The sequence below is a fragment of the Sapajus apella genome, unplaced genomic scaffold (assembly GCF_009761245.1).
Source record: "Sapajus apella isolate SASKATOON/1434 unplaced genomic scaffold, GSC_monkey_1.0 scaffold88, whole genome shotgun sequence".
Lineage (NCBI taxonomy): Eukaryota > Metazoa > Chordata > Mammalia > Primates > Cebidae > Sapajus > Sapajus apella.
In genome coordinates this window covers 294,551-320,436 of record NW_022437028.1, presented here as the reverse complement: position 1 = coordinate 320,436, position 25,886 = coordinate 294,551, and the positions used below count along the sequence as shown (strand labels likewise).

The 25,886-nt window shown below is 46.8% G+C and overlaps 1 protein-coding gene across 2 annotated transcripts in view; it reads left to right on the top strand.

The window, feature by feature from the left end:
- GALNT17 (polypeptide N-acetylgalactosaminyltransferase 17) overlaps nt 1–25,886 on the top strand; it is a 505,206-nt gene that overhangs the window by 218,385 nt on the left and 260,935 nt on the right. For both annotated transcript variants that reach the window (XM_032254907.1, XM_032254908.1), the window contains exon 3: nt 18,206–18,372. In XM_032254907.1, coding sequence (XP_032110798.1) covers nt 18,206–18,372 — 167 coding nt within the window. The remainder of the gene's footprint in view (nt 1–18,205; nt 18,373–25,886) is intronic.

Here is a 25,886-nt window from a genome sequence, read left to right as displayed (position 1 = left end):
CTAATTTTTTAAAAAAAATTTGCGGTTTCACCGTGTCGCCGAAGCTGATCTCCATCCACTGGCCTCAAGTGCTCCTCTCGCCTCTGCTTCTCTAAGTGCTGAAATTATAGATGTGAGCCACTGCACCCGGCCATAATTATATTAGCTTTATATTGGATTTAATATCGTAAACAGATAAGTGGCACACAATGATGCTTTGGTCATCTGTGGCCTACATATACTATGGTGAAAAGCTGAAAAATAGTTCCCAGGTAGCATACAAGAAAGGGATCCTCAAGCCAGCTCCCCGAAGGGGAGCTCTTGTCACTTTAAGGAAACTGAGGACCAAAAAGGAGTCATCCATAGGCATATAGAGGTGAGGAGCTTTTAGCATCTGCACAGTTTGATAACATGCTTCTTCATGCATTGTATGTCTCATTAGCATGTGAAACCTCCAGTATCATAATGAGATTATAATGAGGAAAAACTCAGCGAAAGGTCAGTGCTTGGAGCCCACCTTGTCTTGCGCTGACTGGATTCGGTCAGGTTCTTTTCAGAAATGCCAGAGTCTCACTTCGGTAGCCTTAGAAGACGGCCATGCTCTTAGCAGGAATGCTACGGTCCCTCTGTAACAGCCTGGGAGAAGGAACTCAACGAGAGAAACGATCAGGTTCGTTCTTTCTTTCTTTTTTTTTTTTTTTTTGAGACGGAGTTTCGCTCTTGTTACCCAGGCTGGAGCGCAATGGCGCGATCTCGCCTCACCGCAACCTCCGCCTCCTGGGCTCAGGCAATTCTCCTGCCTCAGCCTCCTGAGTTGCTGAGATTACAGGCACGCGCCACCATGCCCAGCTAATTTTTTGTATTTTTAGTAGAGACGGGGTTTCACCGTGTTGACCAGGATGGTCTCAATCTCTTGACCTCGTGATCCACCCACCTCGGCCTCCCACAGTGCTGGGATTACAGGCTTGAGCCACCGCGCCCGGCCTCTTTTTTTTTTTTTTTTTTTTTTTTGAGATGGAGTCTCACTCTGTTGCCCAGGCTGGAGTGCAGTGCCTCCATCTCGGCTCACCGCAACCTCCACCTCCTGAGTTCAAGCGATTCTCTTGCCTCAACCTCCCAAGTAGCTGGGATTACAGACGTATACCACCACGCCCAGGTAATTTTTTGTATTTTTAGTAGAGATGGGGTTTCACCATGTTGGACAGGCTGGTCGCAAACTCCTGACCTCATGATCTGCCCGCCTCAGCCTCCCAAAGTGCTGGGATTACAGGCGTGATCACTGCACCCGGCCAGATTTTTTATAGTTGGGAATTCTGCTTGGTCAGTTAAATTAGGAGGGGCCTACATTCTCCTGTGTGACCCGGGTTAGCTGGTGAAGGGAGACAGGGGTGTAGGGAGGGGAACACGTGAGGGGTCTTGGTGACCATGCCTCGGGTCTGCCAGGACCCAGCCTCTATACTAGGGGTCCCCAACCCCTGGGCAGCTGACTGGTTTGGGCCTGTGGCCTGTGGCCTGTTAGGAACTGGGCCACATGGCAGGAGGTGAGTGATGGGTGAGCCAGCAAAGCTTCACCTGTATTTACAGCTGCTTATCATCACTGGCACGACCACCTGAGCTCTGCCTCCTGTCAAATCAGCAGCAGCATTAAATTCTCATAGGAGTATTGTGAACTGTGCATGCGAGGGAGCTATTTCATATACTGCACACTCCTTATGAGAATCTAATACCTAATGATCTGAGATGGAACAGTTTCGTCCTTAAACCATATCCCCATCTGGGCACAGTGGCTCACCATGCCCTGTAATCCCAGCACTTCGGGAGGCCGAGGTGGGCGGATCACAAGGTCAGGAGTTCAAGACCAGCCTGGCCAATGTGGTGAAACCCTGTCTGTGCTAAAAATACAAAAATTAGCTGGGCATGGTGGCGTGTGCACTAGTCCCAGCTGCTTGGGAGGTTGAGGCAGGAGAATTGCTTGAACCTGGGAGGTGGAGGTTGCAGTGAGCAGAGATTGCACCACTGCACTCCAGCCTGGGTGACAGAGTGAGACTCTGTCTAAAACAAAACAAAACAAAACAAAACAACAACAGAAAAAACACATCGCCCCCACCCTACCCTACACCTCTGGCTTATAGAAAAATTATCTCCCATGAAACCAGTTCCTGATGGCAAAAAGGTTAGGGACCACTGCTGTACCCTGTCTGCCAGTGATAAAATCTTCTAACCAGGAATTTCTCGGAACATATCATATCGTTAAGCACCACAGGACTGTGCGTCTCTGGGTTTCCTTATACCCTTTTCTTTTCTGCAGTTTTATTTATCGTTACCTATTTATTCTTTCAGGTGCAATGTTGAAATCATTTGTCAAGTGCTAAAATTGTTTCCATAGAAATACTTACAAAGGTAACATTTGTAGTATTTTTTAAATTATAAAGGTAATGGGCATTTGGTGTGGAAAATTGGAGACTACAGTGAAATATAAAAGAGTAAACAGAAGTAATAAAAAATTCCTCGACTCACACCCTCCTCGATGAATAATTCTTTCTTTTCAGAGGCAGGAGCTTTGGAGTCAGGTGGCTCTAGATTTAAAGTTTTACTCTGCATACCACTCTCTTGGCTTTGTGAAAGCGAATCTGAGTCTCAATTTTCTCATCTGGAAAATGGGGATTTTGACATGACTGGCTTATTGTGAGACAGAATGAGATGATGTATAACTGTACACTTCCCAGCACAGCGGCTGGTATGGCTGGGCTCACCCTTGCACATATGTCCAACCGGGGCTGCTTTTCTGATCCTTGTGTTTTGGGACCAGTGGGCTAGCCCAGTCTTCTCATTGTGACGGTATGAGAATGTTCCTCGTGAGGCCCACTCTTGGAGCTGGGATGTAGCTCTTCACCTGGTCAAAGCAAACCACATGGCCAAGCCCAGATCCGGGGGAAGAGTAAATAGACTTTGCCTCTTTAGTGGGAAAAACTTCAAAGTCACACTGCAAAGGATATGGAGACACGGAAGGTGAAGGATTGGGCTCTGAATGCATTTTGCCACACAGTAGAAACAGGATCTGCCAATCTCCCTGGCAGTTCAGGATGGAAGCAGGCATTTTAGGGTTGACTGAGATAAGATCAGGTGAGGACTAAGCTGGGCCTGGAGAAGCTGCATTTGCCCTGTCCTCCAGGAAATTGTTTTTTTTGTTTGTTTGTTTATTTGTTTGTTTTTTGAGACAGAGTCTTGCTCTGTTGCCCAGGTTGGAGTGCAGTGGCACAATCTTGGCTCACTGCAACCTCGCTCTCCTGGGTTCAAGAGATTCTCATGCCTCAGCCTCCCAAGTAGCTGTGATTAATGCCCGGATAATTTTTGTATTTTTAGTAGACATGGGATTTCTCCATGTTGGCCAGGCTGGTCTGAAACTCCTAACCTCAAGTGCTGGGATTACAGGTGTGAGCCACCGCACCTGGCTGGAAGATTTTATAAATGGAGATAATAATAAAAGTAAAACAAGGACATAGGGATGGTACAGATGTGGGAAGAAACAGAAGTGTTTCAGGGTCAGTGTCAGGAAAAACGTTGCAGGGTCGATTTGGGCAGAACAGTAAAAGGAAAACCAGCTCACCTGGTAATACATTTCTCATTGGTCTGCTAAAGCCATGCCTGGCTACTTTTCTTTTTGAGGTAGAGTTATGCTCTGTCACCCAGGCTGGAGTGCAGTGGCACAGTCTTGGCTCACTGCAACCTCTGCTTCCTGCGTTCAAGTGATTCTCATGCCTCAGCCTCCTGAGTAGCTGGGATTACAAGCGCATACCAGGTGGGTGGATCACTTGAGGCCAGGAGTTCACGACCAGCCTGACCAACATGATAAAATCCCATCTCTATTCAAAATAACAAACCTTCAGGACCAGTTTGGAGCTCTGTAAAGGATTGAAGAGGTTGGAGGGTGAAATACTGCATGAGAGCAAAGCGTTTTATGGTCTTCAGAGACAGGGTCTTGCCCTGTCACCCAGGCTGGAGTGCAGTGGTGCAATCACACCTCCCTGCACCTTCGACCTCCTGGGCTCAAGTGATCCTCTCACCTCAGCCTTCCAGCTAAGACTACAGGCATTTGTCACCATGCCTGTCTAATTTTAAAACTATTTTTAGAAATGGGGTCTTGCTACGTTGCCCAGGCTGGTCTCAAACTCTTGGCCTCAAGTGATCCTGCCTGGGTCTTCCAAAGCTCTGGGATTACAGGCATAAGCCACTGCCCCCAGACTATGGCTTTTGATTTCTATGAAGAGTCCTACTGGGCCGGGTGTGGTGGCTAATGCCTGTAAGCCCAGCACTTGGGAGGCAAAGGCGGGCAGATCACTTGAGGTCAAGATTTTACTACCAGCCTGACCAACATGGTGAAACCCCATCTCTACTCAAAATACAAAATAAGCCAGGAATAGTGGAGTGCAATTGTAATGCCAGCTACTCGGCAGGCTGAGGCAAGAGAATCACTTGCACCTGGGAGGCAGAGGTTACAGTGAGCCAAGAATGTGCCACTACACTGCAGCCTGGGCGACAGAGTGAGACTCCTTCTCAAAAAAAAAAAAAGAATCCTACTGGCCAAATATTGGATCTCCTGGTCCTTGGCATAAAGCTTTGCATTATTTCTAATTTGCATTATTTCCTGATGTATTTTCATCCCTCTTGCAGCGGTCAGGGCTGTCCCCTCTGGTTCTACACGTATCATAGAAAGGTTATAGGATAAATACCAGGTATGAATAACGTAGGCAGTATTTCCTGTACATCATGGGAGGAATTTTTTTTAGCTCTGGCCTGAAACTGTCTGCATTAATTTACCCTTAATTGTTTTTAGAAATTCTATTCCTGAGCCATTGCTTAATAAAACTCTAGGGGTTTTTTTTTTTTTTTTTTTTTTTTTTTTTTTGCTTTAGTTGAATTCCTCAAGATAATAAGCTGTACTATACCCAGACAGATTCATTTACTGAACTGAGAATCTGAAGGATGCCTTCCTTCTGCTCGGTGTGTGTGTTTGTGTGTGTGTGTGTATATGTGTGTGTCTTTTGTTCCCTTTTAGAGAAAGCAGTGCTGTACAAAGCAGGGAACTGAGGGTAAAAGAATAAAATCCTTCTGGGTGCAGTGGCTCATGCCTATAATCCCAGCAGTTTGGGAGGCCCAGGTAAGTGGGTTGATTGAGGTCAGGAGTTCGAGACCAGCCTGGGCAACTTAGCAATGCCCCATCTCTGAAAAAAATTAAAATGAGTTGGGCATGGTGCCATGCCAGTAATCCCAGTACTTTGGGAGGCTGAGGCGGGTGTATCACTTGAGGTCGGGAGTTCGAGACCAGGCTGGCCAACATGGTGAAACCCCCTCTCTACTAAAAATACAAAAATTAGCTGGTTGTGGTTATACACACCTGTAATCTCAGCTACTCGGGAGGCTGAGGCAGGAGAATCACTTGAGGCCGGGAGATGGAGGCTGCAGTAAGCCAAGATTGTGCCACTGCTTTCCAGCCTGGGCAACAGAGCAAGACTCTATATCAAAAAAAAAAAAAAGAAAAGAAAAGAAAAACTCTTTCTGATGATAGAGAGTTAGTTTGTTTGCCCATGACAAGGCCTCTTACCATACCTTGAAACTGGCATATCTCGCCAAGGAAAGCTGGGCCCCACAGATTTTTGGCTGAAGGCAATTACCTTGTCCTTGGAAAAGCAACTCTTTATGACTCAAAGAAAAATTTGTGTTTCCCAGGTAGCCATGGAGCCAGCAGATGATCAGCCCAAGAATAAAAATTGTCTTTGGAGAATATTCCAAAACAAATATTAATGGGAGCCAGGCTGGCAAGAAGACATAAAGCTGTATTGAGCCTAAAGTTCTTGGCAACAGAAGCTGTGCCAGTCACTGGTGTGACCATGGTGCTGGGGGGACTCAGGCTGACTGTTCTCTGGCTGTGTGAGCTGAGTTCATCTCTTCCTTCCCTGCTTCTGTGGGAAGCTGATAAAAGGTAGAATTCTCTCCCCGCCAAAAAAAATCAATGTGCAGGCACCACAGTGACATGGTTTGGGTCTGTGTCCCCACCCAAATCTCACCTCGAATTGTCATCCCCATGTGTTTGAAGAGCGATCTTTAATCTCCACGTGTTGAGGGAGAGAGGTGATTGGATCATGGGGGTGGTTTTCCCCATGCTGTTCCATGACAGTGAGTGAGCTCTCAGGAGATCGGATGGTTTTGTAAGTGTTTGGAAGTTCCTCCTTCCTTCTCTCTTCTGCCACGTCATGAAGAAGGTGCTTGCTTCCCTGTTGCCCTCTGCCATGATTATGAGTTTCATGAGGTCTTCCCAGCCATGTGGAACTGTGAGTCCATTAAACCTCTTTCTTTTGCGTGTATCTATTTACTTATTTATTTATTTTTGACATGTAGGTTTCCTCTGTTGCCCAGGCTGCAGTGCAGTGATGCGATGTCGGCTCACCACGACCTCCACTGGGTTCAAATGATTCTCCTGCTCAGTCTCCTGAGTAGCTAAGATTACAGGAATCACCATGCCTGGCTAATTTTGTGTTGTTAGTAGAGACGGGGCTTCTCCATGTTGGTCAGGCTGGTCTTGAACTTCCGACCTCAGGTGATCTGCCTGCCTCGGCTTCCCAAAGTGCTGGGATTCCAGTCGTGAGCCACCTCGCCCGGCCTACCTCTTTCCTTTATAAATTACACAGTCTCGAGTATAGCATGTGAAAACGGACTCATACAGTATCTTGCATTCATTTTCTGGGAGTTTTGCAGGGGCCCCCTAGACCATGAGACTTCTCATGCTTTATAGCAGGCTAAATCTTGATGTGTGAACATTGCACCAATATGACTAATAGGCAGGGCACACTTGGATTCAAATGCTAGAGTAGGCAGTTTGTCCAGGAGACTGCTCTGTGTGGGAACTGAGCTAATGAGGTGTGCTGTTGCTTCCTGGAAGAACTGCAGAGCTCAACTGGAGGAAATTAAACCACTCAGCAAAGTGTGCATTTTTCCTAATAATGAGAGCCCCAGAAGTGGGGGCCTCGCACCTCTCACTGATTCCAACCCACATCTCGTTTTGCAAGGTTTGCTGTTGCCAAAAATGATACCGCTCTTTCCTGAGATTATAGGGAAGGCTTGATGAGGAGGGAAGCAAAAAGGGAAAACTGGGCTGGTTAATGCAGTTGACCCAAGCAGCTTTCAGAGTTTGAGCCCTGATTAGTAAATCAAGGGAGACAGAAGTGCGGTTGTGTTTGGGATGGTGTCTTTTAAGTGTTGAGGTGCCATCACTGATACTTTAATTGAGGTAGGAAATAAGTGATGCCTTTGATCATGAGAGGAGCAGAGGGAATAAATAGGAAAGGGATTTTCATTTGTTCATTCAGTAACCATTTATCTGCCAAGCATTGTGCCGAGCTCTGGGGGAACAGAAAGAAATAAGACCAGGCACTGTGGCTCATGCCTGTAATCCTGGTGCTTTGGGAGGTATAGGAGGAAGGACTGCTTGAGGCCAGGAGTTTGAGACCAGCCTGGGCAACATAGTGAGATCCAATCTCTACAAAAAACAACAAAAAAATCAGCCAGGGGTGGTGGTATATGCCTGTATGTAGTCCCAGCTCCTTGGGAGGCTGAGACAGGAGGATTGCTTGAGCCCAGGAGGTTGAGGCTGCAGTAAGCTATGATTGTGCCACGGCGCTGCAGCCTTGGCGGCAAAGCAAGACCTTATCTATAAAAAAGGAGAAAAAAAAGAAAGAAGGATACTGTAGCTACTGAATGCCTGCGCTCTTGGGGTGGGAATGACCAGAGTGAAGAGTGCCGTGATGGCAGCCTGCAGAGGGACAGAAAATAACAGGAGAAGTGCCTGGTACCTGGCTGGACTCTGGGAAGGCGGGGGCTGGACACCAGAGGACGTGCCTAGCAGGAAGAAGGTAGTGTTGGGCAGAAAGAACATTTGTGTGGCTTGAGAGACAGCATTCTCAGTTCTAGGAAATAACAAATACTTATAGATTCATAGTGGCTGGAGAAAGGGCAGGGAGAGGCGATGAGGTTGGAGAGATGGATTGGGCTCAACTTGGGTGCCAAGCAGAGGAATTTAAACCTAATTCTGAAAGGTTAGAATTAGGAGAGGCCAAGAGATCCTTTAAGTAGAGGAGTGATGTGATCACATGTGTACTTCAGAGAGGTCACTCTGGTAGCAGTAGGGTAGGTGGGATGGAGTTGGGGGCAAGGGACCAGGTAGGTGGCTTTTGTTGTCATTCAGGAGGTAACGATGAGGACTGGAACTAAGCTGGTGGAAATGGAGGAGAAGAGACAAATGTCAAACAGAGATCCTGCAGATGGCAGAATCTGCAGGATTTGGTGGTGACCGATTGGCATGTTGAGGGGTCATGACTTGAATTTGACTCCTGACACCACAGGGTGGTGCCCTTCAGCAAAGATAGGGTGATACAAAGAGAGCAGGTTTCAGTTTCTGCACGCTGAATTTGGGGTAGTTATGAGCTCTCCACGTGGAGATTTGCAGGTGGGAGCTGAAGTTTCAATGAAGGCCCAGGCTAGAGATGCAGGTTTGGGAGTTGCTGGGTCCTCAGAGCTATATAGACTTGCATGAGGTCACCCAGGACCAGTTTATGAAGAGAGAACTGCAAGGGCAAAAGAAGGAGCTTGAGGATTGGGGGCATTTAAAGGAAAGGGTAATCTGTGCAGCAAAACCAGTAGCCAGGGAAGGTCCCACAGGAGAAAAAGCGCAGGTAGGAATGGGGGAGGAATATTGAGTGTCCGGGACCAGAGAGGAAAGAGCGATTATATAGGGGGGAGGGATGGAGGTGTTGCATCCTGCAGAAAGGATCATCAGTTATGGTGAGGTTGGAAGGCTCCCTCCATTCTAGCCACATAGAGTAGCTGTCACTGGAAACTTTAACAAGAACAGTTTTAGCAGAATAGTGTGCACAGGAGCCAAACGATGGGTGCAGTGAGGAATGAATGAGAAGTAAAGAAGGGAGACAGGAAGGGGAGGAAACATGGTAGTTAGGGCAATTGAGGCTGTGGAAAAGGAGACTATTTACTTATTTATTATCATTGCTTTTTGTTTTTTGTTTGTTTGTTTTTTTGAGACAGGGTCTTTTTCGGTTGAGCAGGCTGGAGTGCAGTGATGTAATCATAGCTCACAGCATCCCTGACCTCCTGGGCTCAAGTGATCCTCCTGCCTCAGCCTCCTGAGTAGCCAGCACCACACCCAGATAATTTTTTAAATGTTTTCGTAGAGATGGGATCTCGCTTTGTCACCCATCACTCGCAAAGTCACCAGCTTTGTCACAGGCTGGTCTCGAACTCCAGGCCTCAAGCGATCCTCCTGCTTCTCCCTCCCAAAACTCTGGGATTACAGGCATGAGGCACTGCACCAACTCAATGTTTTACTTAAATGGGAGAGAGTTGAGTAGAAAAGATGGGTGGAGGGAGAGCAAAGAGGCAAGAAGGAGTGATGGACAAGGCAAGGCTCCGAAGTGGGAGGAGGCTGGGATCCACAGTAAGGATGCAGGGGCAGCCTTGAGCTCCTGGACTCAGCTTCCATCAAGAGAGGAGGGGGAGACAAAGAATGGCTTGAGAGGTAGGTCAGCTTGCAGGACGAAAGTGCCTCTCTTATTTCCAGTCCGCAGGAACCACCCAGAGAGCTTGATAAGTGGGAGATTACTGGGCCCTACCTCCAGGGATTCTGATTCCCTGGGTCTGGAAGGAGCCTGGGGATTTTATTTTATTTTATTTTATTTTTTAAGGGCAGGGTCTCGCTCTGTCACCCAGGCTGGAGTGCAGAGGCATGATATTGACTCACTGCATTCTCTGCCTCCCGGGCTCAAGGGATCCTCCCACTCCAGCCTCCTGAGTAGCTGGGACTACAGGCACGTGCCAATATGCCCAGCTAACTTTTATATTTTTTGGTAGAGACAGGATTTCACCAGGTTGGCTAGGCTGATCTCAAATGCCTGACCTCATGTGATCCATCTACCTCAGCCTCTCAAAGTGCTGGGATTCCAGGCATGAGCCACTACGCCTGGCCTGGTCCCAGGGATTTTTGTGTCTAACAAGTTCCCAGATAATGCTGTTGTAGATGCTACAGACCTGTGGAACACATGTGGAAATTTGGGCTCATGGCATTGATTTCTCTGTGGAGTAGGAGGCACAATTCCTTGCAGAGAGGGAGATTGCCCCAAGGAACTTGGCAAAAGGTAGAGGACAGTGAAAGGGAATGAAATCCAGGTTTCTAACCTAGAACAGGAAGAAACTTGCAGAGCAGGCCAGGTGCAGTGACTCACACCTGTAATCCCAGCACTTTGGGAGGCAGAGGCAGGCAGATCACCTGAGGTCAGGAGTTGGAGACCAGCTTGGCTAACATGATGAAACCCATCTCTACTAAAAATATAAAAATTAGCTGGGTGTGGTGGTGCATGCCTGTAATCCCAGCTAATCAGGAGCCTGAGGCAGGAGAATCGCTTGAACCTGGGAGGCGGAGGCTGCAGTGAGCTGATATCAAGCTGTGGCATGCCAGCCTGGATGACAAGAGCAAGAATTTGTCTCAAAAAAGAAAAGAAAAGAAAAGAAAAGAAAAGATAAAACCTGCAGAGCAAAGACTGGAGCCCTTGGAGGTGTCTCCTTTGCAGCTCATGAATGTGAGACTTGGTCCTGCATCCTGCAATGTCAGCTGTGTGAGAAAAGGAGCGGAGAAGCAGGTGGGGGTGCCATCTAGAGCTGGGATCCTTCAGCACTTGTGGGAAAGACAGGCAGAGGGACAGGAGAACTGGGGGTTGGCAACAGGAAGAGCCTGTTAGAAGGAAGTACGGAGATTCCAGCTGGACTGGATGAACATGAAACGAGGGAAGAGCTAATTGATTCAAAACAAAACAAAACAAAAACATCCAGGCACGGTGGCTCACACCTGTAATCCCAGCACTTTGGGAGGCCGAGGCAGGAGGATCACCTGAGGTCAGGAGTTTGAGGCCAGCCTGGCCAAGTTGGTGAAACCTCACATCTACTAAAAATACAAAAATTAGCTGTGCGTGGTGCAGAGGCCTGTAATCCCAGCTACTCAAAAGGCTGAGGCAGGAGAATTGCCTGAACCCAGGAGGTGGAGGTTGCAGTGAGCCGAGATTGTGCCATTGCACTGCAGCCTGGATGATACAAGTGAAACGTGGTCTCAGAAAACAAACAAACAAGCAAACAAACAAAGAAAACAAGTGGCGTGGGGCCTGCCTGGATGGCTAAGAGTAGGGGTTTTGTGACTGTGAGGCTGGAGTACTGGGGTGAAGGGAGATTATGACTATGGAAGTCAAAGGTGGTCCAAGTGCAGCCATTCTGGGTGTCAGTGTGGTCCAGGTCAGGCTGTGGGGGTTTAAGACCCACTGCGGTAACCGAAGCAGATGGTCCTGCCGGGCCTCCCTGGGTGTGGGTCAGAGGCTCTTGAGGTGGTGACAGGAGGAACGATTGCAATGACAAGGTTCTGATGAGGTGTGACACTGCAATCCGGTGTCATCTTCTTTTTCAAACCAAAGGGCAGTGCATTCACTTGGGTTTCCAGGAGAAAGAGAAGGAATTGGGCAGGGGCGCGATGGGGAGGTAGAGAGAGAAAATGAATATCTTTGTTTTTCCAAGTTTTTATTGTGTTAAAGCATACATAACATAAAATTTACCGTCTTAACCATTTTTAAGTGACTCGCTGGCATTAAGCACATTCACCTTGTCACATAACTGTCACCACCACCCATCTCCGGAGCATTTTCATCGTCTGAAACAAAAACACCCTCCCCGATAACAAAAACACTTTCCCCGATAACAAAAACTTCCCATTCTCCCCTTCCCTGTCCCTTATAACCTCTTTACTTTCTGTCTATGAATTTGACCATTCTAGTTACTCCTGTAGGTAGAATCATGCAGGATTTGTGTTTTGTGATTAGCTTATTTCACCTAGTAATCCCCGAAGTTTATCCATGTGGTAGTATATTGCAGAATTTCCTTCCCTTTTAAAGCTGGATAATATTCTGTTTTATATATACGGTCATACCTTGGTATCTGAAAGAGATTGGCTCCAGATCCCCCTTAATACCAAAATCCCTGGATGCTCAAGGAAGTCCCTGACATAAAGTGGCATCAGATTTGTACATAAACTATGCACATCCTCACATATACTTTAAATCATCTCCAGTTTACCTATAATACCTAATACAGTGTAAATGTCATGTCAATAATTGTATCATTAATAAATGATTTTGTATCATTATTATCATTATTGAGACTGCGTCTTGCTCTGTCACCCAGAGTGGAGTGCAGTGTTGCAGTCACAGCTCACTGTAACCCTGAACTCCTGGGCTCAAGCAATCCTCCCACCTCAGGCTCCTGAGTAGCTGAGACTACAGGCATGGGCCACCATGCCTGGCTAATTTTTACTTTTAGAGATGGGAGTCTCACTATGTTCCCCAGGGCGGTCTTGAACTCCTGGCCTCTAGTAATCTTCCCACCTTGGCCTCCCAAATAGGGCTACAGGTGTGAGTTGCTATGTTTGGCTCTGTGTTATTTTTTATCTTTATTTTGGGAATATTCTTTCTCTGTGGTTGGTTGAATATGAAAACATAGAACCTGTGGATTAGGAAGACTGGCTGCATATACCACATTTTGTTTATACGTCCATCTGTTGATGAACACCTGGATTGCTTCCACCATTTAGCTGCGAATAATGCTCTATGAACATGAGTGTACAAGTATCTCTTCAAGGCTCGGCTTCAATTCTTCTGGATATATACCTAGAAGTGGAATTGCTACTCATACAGTAATTCTATTGTTAATGGACCACCATCCTGTTTTCCACAGCGGCCATAACATCCTACCCTCCCACCAATAGTGTACAAAGGTTTCAATTTCTCATCCTCTTCAACACTTGTTATTTTCAGGGTTTTTTGTTTTTGTTTTTGTTTTTACAGTAGTCATTTTAATGGATGTAGGAAAAAAGAATAAACAAAAGATTCCTCTTCAAAGCTTTCCTCTTAGTTCATTATGAATAAGTAATAGCTTCTTCAAAGGTTAATTTACTTTAAAGCTTTTGCTAATAATCTTAAAGTAGCTGTTAGTCATAATAAAGAAATGTGCATCCCGTGTTCTTAGTTCTTACACTTTAACCTAGATATTTGACCTGACAAGTCTTAGGTCAAAGCTTATTCCCTTTCCTCATTTGAAAATGTTATCACTTCTCTAAGCATTCCTCAAGTTACCTCCTGCTTTCTTTTTTCTCCTCTGCCTTTACTTCTTTAGAAAATTTACCAGTTTTTAGCCAATCGGGTCAAGCATAGAATGTGAGGTCAGTTCCAGCCAATGGAAACTGGACACAGCAGTAGGGCGATTGCGTCAGGTTATGAAAGTTATAAATGTCCCTGTCTCCTTTGTTCAGGTGTGCATGCATAGCAAGACTGCCAGCGAGCAGCACCCTTCCTGCAGGAAGTAAACCAGCCGCGCTGAGTGACCCATTGTCTCGGTGTGGATTTTCCCTGACATTATAAACCCTGGTTCTCTCTCTCTCTCTCTCTCTCTCTCTCTCTCTCTCTCTCTCTTTCTTTCTTTTTTTTGAGATGGAGTATCACTGTCGCCCAGACTGGAGTGCAGTGGTGCAATCTTGGCTCACTGCGACCTCTGTCTCCTGGGTCAAAAGATTCAACAGAAAGAGACTCTGTCTCCAGAAAAAAAAAAAAAACAGAAGAAGAAAAGAAAAAAAGAAATTGGTCCAGACCTTAAATTTGCTTTTTAGCTACCAATCTTCTTTCAGATAAAGGATTGTTCATTGCTCACTGACTAGTTATTGAAAGGACATTTATGATTTTTGAAGTCCAGGTTCAAGTTGGTGTTGCTAGAGGAGCACACAGCAACCCCCAGGTATGGATTTTGAGGGTTTTTTGTTTTATCACGCCACCACACCCAGCGAATTTTTGTATTTTTAGTAGAGTCGGGGTTTCACCATGTTAGCCAGACTGGTCTTGAACTCCTAACCTCAAGTGATTTGCCCACCTTGGCTTCCCAAAGTGCTGGGATTACAGGGGTGAGCCACCATACCTGGCCAGGACCCAGGTTTCTAACCTCACCCAGCTAAGCACGATCTGGGCTCACTGCAACCTTCACCTCCTGGGTTCAAGCGATTCTCCTGCCTCAGCCTCTGAGTAGCTGGAACTACAGGCATGCGCCACCACACCCAGCTAATTTTTGTATTTTTAATAGAGATGGGGTTTTGCCATGTTGGCCAGGCTGATCTCAAACTCCTGACCTCAAGTGATCCACCCTCCTCAGCCTCCCATCTACCAATGCCTGGCTTTTGTAGACTAGGAGGGCAACAGAGAGGCAGAAAATGTGTCTGGGGAGAACCAGGGACTTTGTCAGGATTACCCTAGGCGTCAGTCTAGCTTCCTGCCCCTGGCTTGGGCTCAATATCTGAAGTAGTCTGAGGGGGCAGGTGGTCCCGGTGTGGGTTGTGGCTTTTTCCCAGACTGAGGTAATATACCTAGAGCCAGAAACTTGGCGCCTGCTTCGGGCTAAGGATGCACCTGGTCCCCAGGGACAGGCAACTGCCCACCTTACCTGGTGTTGGAAACATGTTCAGTACTGCAAAGAAAAATGAGCACTGAGACAAAGGATTTTTTTAGCAACACAATTTTTGCTTCCTGGACAGCAGGAAGGGTATTCTCACTAGCCATCTTGCTGTGAGAGTACAATGAACAAAGGAAAACAGACACATTTATCCCTTAAGCATTTGGGGTCTTCTTACTGCTGTGTCTGGTCTCCGCTGGCTAGAGCCAGACCTCACAATCTAAACTGAAACCCGATTGGCTAACAACTTAAAACTTTTCTAAACAGAAAAAAGCAGTGGAGAGCTGGGGCATGCCTGTGAGCACGTGCAGCACAGATAGCTTGGTTAAAGTACAAGGACATAGAATGTATTATGTGCCTGTAAGCATGGCATGTCTAACAGCTACACAGGATAGGGCTCAACAAAGTTATTACCACACTTATTCTTTAACAAGAAAGGAAACATTAAAAAGGAACTTTCCTGCTTCCCACAGCTGCTCCATTTCCCATTTCCCCAGGGGGAGTTGCCTGCCCTAGCCAAGAGGCTTGACTTACAACCACATCCTTGATTGCAGCGTAACCCCATTGCCTGTGGGTGGAGAAGATGGTGCTAGGACTGTACAATCTGGCCTCATTTCTTTTCAGTTTCAAAATCCAAAAGCTGTTAAAAGCAAAGCATCAGAGAAATCAGCCCCAGGAAGACATGCACAGAGTCAGTGGGTACGTACTGATGTACTGTGTGCCTCTGACAGCGTGTGTCAGAGGTATTTGAACCAGAGAGACTCCATCTTGAATACAGCTGGGTAAAATAAGGCTGAGACCTACTGGGCTGCTTTCCGAGAGGTTTAAGGCATTCTTAGTCACGGATGAGACAGGAGGTCAGTGCAAGGTACAGGTCACAAAGACCTTGCTGATAAAAGAATGAGGTAAAGAATGTGGTAAAGAAGCTAGCCAAAATCCACCAAAACCAAGATGGCGATGAAAGTGACCTCTGGTCGTCCTCACGGCTCATTATACGCTGATTATAATGCATTAGTATGCTAAGAGACACTCCCACTAGTGCGATGACAGTTTACAAATGCCATGGCAATGTCAGGAAGTTACCCTATATGGTCTATAAAGGGGAGGAACTCTCAGTTCCGGGAATTGCCCACCCTTTTTCCCGAAAAGTCATGAATAATCCACCTCTATTTAGCAGATGATCAAGAAATAACCATAAAATTGGGCAACCAGCAGCCCTGTGAGCTGCTCTGCCTATGGAATAGCCATTCCTTCTTTATTCCTTTACTTTCTCAGTAAACTTGTTTTCATTTCATTCTATGGACTTGCCCCAAGTTCGTTCTTGCGCGAGGCCAGGAACCCTCTCTTGGGTTCTGGATCAGGACTGCTTTCTGGTAACACACACGTGTACAGCTGGTGAGAATGAGCTGAGATGGGACAGCTGCCACACTGTCAGGCACATGATGGCTGCTGACCTCTAGTTGAGGGGCCTCTGAGGGACCCTCTGGAGGGAGTACTTTTGTCTTGCGGACTACCACGCAGTCAATGAGCTGATTCCTGCCAACTGCCTGTGAACCCGTCAATAATCACTGTAATCTCTCTAGCAGCCCCCAGAATAGATTTGCAGCAGCATGGTGAAAACGAGGCTGCTTGATCAATGCATCCCTGGACGAGCTCCTCCAGGAGACACAAACACATATTGTAACAAAACTTTATTTTCTTCTGAAAATTGCCTACATGATTAATACGGCCCGACATGGCCCAAGCTGCTCGGCATAAGAAACAGCCGTATTTCTTGCTCCCTCTTCAGCTCTGCTCCTCTCTCTCTCTGTGGCTTCATCTGTTTTCTTTATTCTGCTCCCTATCCTGTTGTGCTATATATCGTACCATCTCCCACAAGGAGAAGGATGCATTAAAGTGCGCATACCTCGGGACCCCATTACACTGTTTCTCTTTGCTGTTTTACTTCCTGGACTGTAGGAAGGGTACTCTCACTAGCCATCTTGCCATGAGTGTACAACGAACAAAGGAAAACACACAAATTTATCCCTTATGCATTTGGGGTCATTCTTACTGCTGTGTCTGATCTCCTTTGGCTGGAGCCAGACCTCACAATCTAAACTAAAACCCCGATTGGCTAACAACTTAAAACTTTTCTAAACAGGTAAAAGCCGTGAGAGCTGGGGCATGCCTGTGAGCACATATGGCTTAGGTGTAAGCATAAAATCAGATTCCCCAGTGCTGCCTGGACAGACTCTTGGTGCACCTGTGACTGATAAAAGCAGAACACGTTCCCCGGGTACTAAATATCTCATATATCACCTGGAGCCTCGGAGAAGGCAAAGCTCCATGCTCTGGAGTCCAGCCTGGATGAGAGGAATTCCTCCCTTTAATCTCTGCGCTCGGGCATGTGAGGGACTGCTGGCTCTTATGAGGGAGGGATATCAGCAGGTCATCCTGTCTCCTGTTTCCAGGGAGATTCTAGGACTGCCTGCAGAAGAGCTGGTGTGCCTTAGGCTGCATACTCCTGCAGGTACAGGGTCCTTTTCCTTTACTATGTTTATTGGCATCGGTGTTTTATTTCCTCTCCTAGAATGTTAGCTCTGTGACAGCAGGAACCTCTAGTGTGATATAATACAGAATTCTTAGTGGGCTCACTAGATGTCTTTATTTGGGTTCCCCCAGACACACAACCTGAAGCCAAGGTTTGAGTGTAAGTAGTTTATTTTGGAGGTGAAGACAGCATCACTCAGGGAGTGGGGAGTGAGACTAGGAGGGAAAGGCACCTCCTCCAAAGGGTGCGTTATGAAGACTGCACCTGTGGGTGGTGAGGGCTTAATCCTGCTAGGGGAATTTACATTTAACTTGCTCTAGAGCTGAGGGAGCTGGGTTATTTGTATTAGGTCGATGCAATTACTTTTGAACCAACCAAATACATCAATTCCTGGCGTTCTTTTTTTTTTTTTGGAAACAGTGTCACATTATGTTACTCAGTCTGGAGTGCAGTAGCATTATCATAGCTCATGGCAGCCTCAACCTTCCGGACTCCAGCGATTGTCCCACCTCAGCTTCCTGAGTAGCTGGGGACACAGACATGCACCACTGCACCTGGCTGATTTTAAAATTTTTTGTAGATACAGAATCTTGCTATGTTGCCCAGGCTGGTCTTAAACTCCTGCCCTCAAGCGCTGCTCCCACGTCGGCCTCCCAAACTGCTGAAATTACAGGCGTGAGCCACAGCACCCTATCCCCAGTGGTCTCTAGTTGAGAGATTTAGGGGGTGGAGTAATCACTTAGGCATCTGCAAAGAAGGTTTCAGGCAAGGAAGTGCAGGGGCTGGAGTCAGAAGTTGTGCAGGTGCACCCTGAAGCTCAGGGCACAGGGAGGTGACAGGTAGATACAGGGAGACGTGCCTGGGACTGACGCTGAGCCTTTTCTGTCGGGTGATGAATTTTGGGGAAGTGGGTTTGGATATGTTAATGCTCTCCTCCTCATGGTTCATTCTCAATTCTTAGCCAAGGAAAAGCCCAGAGGAAACCGGTGATTCACGCCTCAGAAGGACTGGATGAAGATCTGGCTGAAATCTTCATTGTATCCAGCTGAGGTGGATGAGCTTTTATCCCTCCTCTGACTCTGTTTCCAATCACTCCTTCCTCAGGTGTAAGGAGCTCAAGTACTCCAAGGACCTGCCCCAGATATCCATCATCTTCATCTTCGTGAACGAGGCCCTGTCTGTGATTCTGCGGTCGGTGCACAGTGCCGTCAATCACACGCCCACACACCTGCTGAAGGAAATCATTCTGGTGGATGACAACAGTGATGAAGGTACAGGGGTGTGACCTGTGCACGGCACATGATGACAGCAGGGGGAATTCCAGCATGAGCCCAAGCACCTGTGCCTCCTGGTCCCCGGAGCGTATCTGGGGAATGGAGTGCAGTGGCCTGATCAGAGCTCATGGCAGCCATGATCTCTTGGGCTCAGGTGATCTTCCCACCTCAGCCTCCCGAGTAGCTGAGAATACAGCCACGCACCACTGCACCTGGCCAATTTTAAAATTAGCTATGTTGCCCAGGCTGGTCTTAAACTCCTGACCTCAAGCGATGTTCCAGTGTCAGCCTCCCAAACTGCTCAAATTACAGGCATGAGCCGTGGCACCCTGTCCCCAGTCGCAGGGGGTGGAGTGATCGCTTAGGCAACCTCAAAGGTTTCAGGCAAGGAAGTGCAGGGGCTGGAGTTGGAAGTTGTGCAGGTGCGCCCTGAAGCTCAGAGCGCAGGGAGGTGTTGCAGGTAGATGCAGGTACACAGATGACTGGGACTGATACTGAGCCTTTACTGTTGGTGGTGAATTGTCTTCCACAGAACTGCTCCCTCATGCCAAAAAGGTTGAGAACCGCTGTGTTTTGGAGGAATGCATCTAGGCACACCCTGGCCTGTTACTCTTTGAATCCTGTAGGGCAGGGGTCCCCAACCCAGGGCCATGGGTCAGTAGCCGTCTGTGGCCTGTTAGGAACTGGCCTGCACAGCAGGAGGTGAGTGGCAGGAGAATGGGGAAGCTTCCTGTGTATTTATATCCGCTCCCCTTTGCTCCATTACTGCCTGAGCTCCCCCTCCTGTCTAATCAGCAGCAGCATTAGCTTCTCGTGGGAGCATGAACCCTATTGTGAACTATGCAGGCACGCAATCTAGGTTGTACCCCCCTTTTTTGAGGCGGAGTCTCACTCTGTCACCTAGTCTGGAGTGCAGTGATGCCATCTCAGCTCACTGCTGTCTCTGCCTCTCAGGTTCAAGTGATTTTCCTGCCTCAGCTTCCCGAGTAGCTGGGACCCCAGGCACACACCAACATGACAGGCTAATTTTTGTATTTTTAGTAGAGACAAGGTTTTGCCGTGTTGGCCAGGCTGGTCTCAAATGCCTGACCTCAGGTGATCCGCCCTCCTCGGCCTCCCAGAGTGCTGGGATTACAAGCGTGAGCCACCGTGCCTGGCTGATTGTACCCTTTCTATGAGAATCAAATGTCTGATGATCTGAGGTGGAACAGTTTCATCCTGAAACCATCTCCCCCGATCCCCAAGTTCCATGGAAAAATTGTCTTCCACAAAACCGCTCCCTGGTGCCACAAAGGTTGAGGACCGTTCGTTGTTCTAGGGTGCGTAAGAATCAGCAACTGCCCATGGATTGAGATGAATTTCCCACTTCGCATGACCTCAGGTGGATGGCAGTGAAGGGCTGCATTCCTCCTTCACTCCCCAGCGCACCCCCATCTACAACAAGCAAATATTGCATGTCAATTGCAAAACTCCTGGGAGGTCCGTGGAGATATTTAATAGTTGGACAAAGGTGTGGCGTCCAGGGCAATGGGGTTGGGTGTTGCTAATGGTGCCTTGGTGTTGATTCCCAGCCTGCAAAATTCACCTTGCTCACTGCAGGGAGTGACCCCCACAAGCTTATGAGATAAAAGAAAACCAGCTACAGTGAGGGCCTGAAGGCCAAGAAAGCTTATCTTCTAAGCAACGACAGGATTAGGAGTAGGCTAAACCCCTTCCTTTCATCATGCTGAGTGGAGAAGGATTACCCTGGAAGGCCCTCCGGTGTCAAGAAGATGGTGAGGAGGCGGCAATGTCACGGATCCTGTTTAAAACCCGATTATCTTCAGGAGCACAGGAATGAGCCTCTCCTATTTAATCAGCCTGGGAGCTGATGTCCCTGCCCCTTCTGAACTGGCCGACTCTTCTGAAGGGCTTGGGTGCACTTGGGCCCAGTGGCATGCCTTCTCTGGGACCTCTGGCTGATAGAGATGGGTCATTTGGTGGATTTTTCACATTTCTAGTTTTATTTCCTTAACTTTGGCCATTATCCATCTACAGATTCTTCTAAACCTGACAATGATTGTCTCCTTGTGAGCAGGAAGCTCTTTGAGTTCCTGGAAGCCTCTAAGTAGTGCAGCAAAGTCTCTTTTCTTGACATGCCCACATCTCCCTTCTCTGTGGCCTTTCTCTACACCTACCACAGATGTCTTGCTCCACCAGTCCTCCCATTCCCCCCTGCAGGGACTCCCTCTATGGTTTCCCCAGGCCAGAAATCTCTGCTCTTGAACTCCCTGTTCCTGCTGCCCCCTTGATCAGCCTTCTAAGTCAGTCCCAACTGTTTCCCAGCTGTGTGCAGCAGAGCACTTCCTCAGAGAAGCCTCCTCTGACCTCTGAGCAGTGAAGATTGTGAAGGGAAGGCATCCCAAAAAGAGTGCTGCTGTGGGTGACAGAGCTTAATCCCACTGGGGAAACTCCAGAAGCCATTGTACACCCAGACCTCAGAGTTAACTTGCTCCAAGTGTGAGGGAGCTGGGGTATTTATACACCTTCAGGATAATGAAGCCCTCGTTCTGTGCCATCTCAGCACCTTGCTACCAACTGTCATTCATTAGCATGCAATGTGTCTGTGTTCTGCCCAGTGGACTCTCTCAACTGGGTGAGACATAGTTTCCCAGGGCCTGGCTGGTGGTCGAAACTCAATAAGTCTTGCAACAAGGGAGTGCATGATGGAGCCAGGTAGGGCTAAGAAAAGGGCAGGTGTGAGCTATTGGCAAAATGTCTGGAGGTGGCCTGGGGCTAGAATACCCAGAGAAGAGCATGAACTGCAGATCGGGCTGGTTTGGGGTGAAGACTTGCTGCCATTGGTGCCCTCACTCCTGAGGAAGTCTAGGTAGAGCCCAGCCGAGGAGGAGGAAGGGAAGGTTAAGGCAACCTCAGCCATAACTCCAGCTCCTTGACTGCAGGGACCTCCAGTGCAGGGTTAGACACTTAGTGGGTTCAGTAGGTGTATTAGTCTGTTTGCTGTTGCTATAAAGGAATTCCTGAGGCTGGATGATTGATTGACTGATTGATTGATTGATTGATTGATTTTGAGAGAGGATCTCACTCTGTCATCCAGGCTGGAGTGCAGTGGTGCAATCATGGCTTGTTGTAACCTCCATCTCCTGGGCTCAGGTGATCTTCCTGCCTCAGCCTCCTGAGATGCTGGGACCACAGGCATGTGCCATCATGCCCAGCTAATAATTTATATTTTTTATGTAGAGATAGAGTTTTGCCATGTTTCCTAGGTTAGTCTAAAACTCCTGGGCTCAAAGGGTCCTCCTGCCTCAGCCTCCCAATGTGCTGGGATTACAAGTGTGTCACTGTGCCTGGCCTTGGGTGATTTATTTAAAAAGGAGGCTTTATTTGTCTCACAGTTCTGCAGAATATACACGAACCATGGCGCTAGCATCTGCTTGGTTTCTGGTAAGGGCTTAGGAAGCTTTCAGTCATGGTAGAAAGGAAGGAGAGTAGGTGAGTGTTACATGGTGAGAGAGGGAACAGGAGAAGGGGGAGGCCCCAGACTCTGTGAGAACTTACTCTTTACCATGAAGGAGGCACCAAGCCATTCATGAGGGATCCACCCTATGACCCAAACACCACCCACCACGCCTCACCTCCAACACTGGGGGTCACACTTCAACATGAGGTTTGGTGGGGACAAATATTCAAACCATATTAGTAGATATCTTCAAGTAGATGTGTTTATTCACATCAGGAGTGCAAGGAGTTTATTTGGGAGGTGAAGAGAGCACCAGTAGGGGACTGGGGAAGTAAGACTGTGAAGGGGAAGCATCCCTAGAAGATTGGTACTATGGGTGACAGAGCTTAATTTCACTGGGGAAACTCCAAGAGCCAGTGTAAACTCAGACCTCAGAGTTCACGTGCTCCAAGGGTAAGGAAGCTGGGGTATTTATACACCTTTAGCCTCAGATGCTTTAGTGTAAGAACCCCCTGGAGCCCCACCCTAGAGGAAGTTCTGTTTCAGGAGGCTTGGGGTAGGGCTGGAAATTTGCATTTCTTATAAGCTCCCATTTGATGCTGCTGTAGCTGGTATGGGGAACTCACTTTTGAGAACCACTGGGTTAAGCAACCACGCCTTGAGCCCTCTCTGTGAGTCCCATTTTAATGGTTCACATCTCAGGTCTACGTGAAGATGTTCAGTGAGTAAGGAAATTGGGAGGAGGAAGTATTTGGTTCAGCCAGATCATAAATCAATATCCATTCATCTTCCTCCACCTCTCCCACATGCCTAGGGAACCTGGAGTTGATATTAACACCATCTCCCTCTTTTCAGTTCCTGGTTCCGTTCTCTGTGTTTTCCCCAGGCCAGAAATCTCTTCTCTTGAACTAGAAGAGGAATCTAATATTTTTCATTTCATTGAGATGTTCTTTGTAACTGGTATTATCGAGTTTTGTAAATGTTCTACATCTCTTTAAAAAGACCCCCACACACTGTAATCATGGAATTGAATTCCTGCCAGACATCAATTTTGTGTATTCCGGTAGGCTATGAGTTTTTTTTTTTTTTTTTTTTTTTAAGTCTTTCTGATAATGGTATTTTAAAATCTCCTTTTGTAAAGACTCTTCCTTCCTGTGTTCCTAATATTTGTTTTCTGGTATCTTGTCAGTTTCTTTGGTAACTATAGATTTGTATCTGCATGGCTTCATTAATAGCGATGGTTGTTACCATTATGTAATGCTCTCTTTATCTTAAAAGCATATCCTTCTTTTGTCCTGAATTTAGTTCTTCTTACTATAATATTGTTGTTCTTGCTTGCCAGCTCGTGTTTGATTAAAACATTTTTTTCCAGCTTCACAATTTTGTTTCCTGATCTTAAAAGTAATGCGTGCTCTTTGTTGCAAAAATTCGAATGTATCAAAAAGCAAATATAATTGGAAAAAGTAAATACCGAAGAGACTAACCAGAGGCAACTGCTCATTCGCCCATATCCTCACCCTCTTTAATGCATATTTTGCAGAGTTAAGATCCATAGTATAAACAAGTTAATGTTCTGCTTTTCCCCCCTGAAGTGTAAGGCATAATCAGTGCCCTTTTTTATTAAAAGAGCTCTGCAAACATCATTTGAATGAGGGCAGATTGGTGTAATCTCAAACTCCACTAAGGTCTGGTCAAGATGGGCTCAGGGAATGGAGAGTGCAAAGCCAGGGACTGTGGAGAAGCAGACAAGGTATTTTATTTTCATTTTGTCATTTGTTTCACTCAGTTTGAATACTGAGATTGGCCTATGTTAAGCTCCAGTAAGATGAAATTCTTTGTACTCTGTACATCCAACTGAAATCAATGTTTGCCAGAAATCACTGCTAACCAAGTCCAGTGGGCACCCTGCTGCCCAGATCTTTTGGCACCATCTGACGTTGTCAAGCAGCCTCCTTGATGGAGTGTCGCTCCTCCTGGGGCTCTGACACTACTCTGGTTCCCCTTTAATCTCCTTTTTGCAGCCGTTCTTCTCTTCCTTGGTTTCTTAGTCCATTTGTTTTGTCTACAAAGAACACTGGAGGCTAGGTAATTTATAATAGAAAGTTATTTATTTCACTCATGGTTCTGCAGACTGTACAAGCAAGGTGCCAGCATCTGCTTCTGGTGAGGGTTTCAGGAGCTTCCACTCATGGTAGAAGAGGAAGGGGAGCCAGTGAAGTCACATGATGAGAGATGAGTGGAGAGAGACAGGGGAGGAGGTGCCAGGCTCTTTTTAACAATCCGATTTCACAGGAACTAAGAGTCAGAACTCACTGAATCCTGTAAAAATGGCACCAAGCCTTTCAGGAGGGATCCACCACCATGACCCAAACACCACCCACCAGGCCCCACCTTCAATATTGGGGATCACATTTCAACATGACATTTAGAGGGGATAAACCTTATCACTTGGCCGCCTCCTCCTTCTTCTTCTTTTTTTTTTTTTTGAGACAAAATCTGGCTCTGTCACCCAGGCTGGAGTGCAGTGGCACAATCTCGGCTTACTGCAACCTCCGCCTCCCAGGTTCAAGCTATTCTCCTGCCTCAGCCTCCTGGGACTACAGGTGCACACTGCCACGCCTGACTAATTTTTGTATTTTTAGTAGATTCGGGGTTTCACCATATTGGCCAGGCTGGTCTCGAACCCCTGACCTCGTGATCCACCCTCCTCGGCCTCCCAAAGTGGTGGGATTACAGGTGTGAGCCACCGCAACCGGACTCCTCTCCCTTCTTAAATTGGAATCACTCATGATTCTTAGTATCAGGACACACTGGACAGTTTCCTCCATAGTGTATGTTCTGACAGTTCCCCATTGGAATTGTCCAATGGGATCTACACTCAAGCCCAGAACAATTCATCCTCTTCCCTGAGCTTCAAATCTGTAAGGCCTCTGTCTCCCAGATGTTCACTCTGGGTTTTTGAAACTGTAGCTCAGTTGGTCCAATGATGAACTTGCATTGTTTGCCTTGAACTTTGTTTGGGGGATTGGAATGGGGAAATTCATGCTCACAGAGTTATCACAGTCATAATTCTTAACACACACCATCATTGATTCATACATGGCCATTCTTTATTTTTCCTCACTTTTGATTGAGATGTAATTCACAATATAATAGACCGGGCATGGTGGCTCACACCTGTAATCCCAGCACTTTGGGAGGATGAGGTGGGCAGATCACCTGAGGTTGGGAGTTCGAGACCAGCCTGGCCAATATGGTGAAACCCCATCTCTACTAAAAATACAAAAATTATCCGGGTATGGTAGTGCACACCTATTATCTCAGCTACTCGGGAGGCTGAGGCAGGAGAATCACTTGAACCTGGGAGGCGGAGGTTGCAGTGACCTGAGATCATGCCATTACACGCCAGCCTGAGCATCGGTATGAGGCCATCTCCAAAACAAACAAACAAATCAAAACAAAAAATAAAGTATACAATTCAGCAATTTTTAGTATATTCAAATTATTTGCACCTATCACCTCTACCTAATTCCAGAACATTGTCCTCACCTGCAAAATAAACACTGAACCTGGGAGTAGTTTCTCCCAATTCTCCCCTGACCCCATTCCTTGTCAAATATTAATACATTTCTGTCACGATATATTCGCCTATTCTGGACATTTGATAATAAATCTACAACATGTGGCCTTCTTTTGCTGGCTTCTTTCATTTAACATTTTCAAGGTTCATCCATATTGTGGCATATATAAACATTTCATTCTTTTTATGACGGAATAATATTCTGGGTATAGATATAGCACATTTGATTTATATCTGTTTGTTGGTTGGTGGACATCTGGGTTGTTTCTGCTTTGGGGCTGTTAGGAATAATAGGGCTATGAACATTCATGTATACGTTTTTGTTTGGACATGTTTTCAATTTTCTTGGGTACATACTTAGGAGTAGAATTGCTGGGTTATATGGTACTTCTATGGTTAACTCTTGGAGAAACTGTCAAATTGTTTTCCATAGCCAGACTGTTTTCCACATCAGCTGCACCATTTTATATG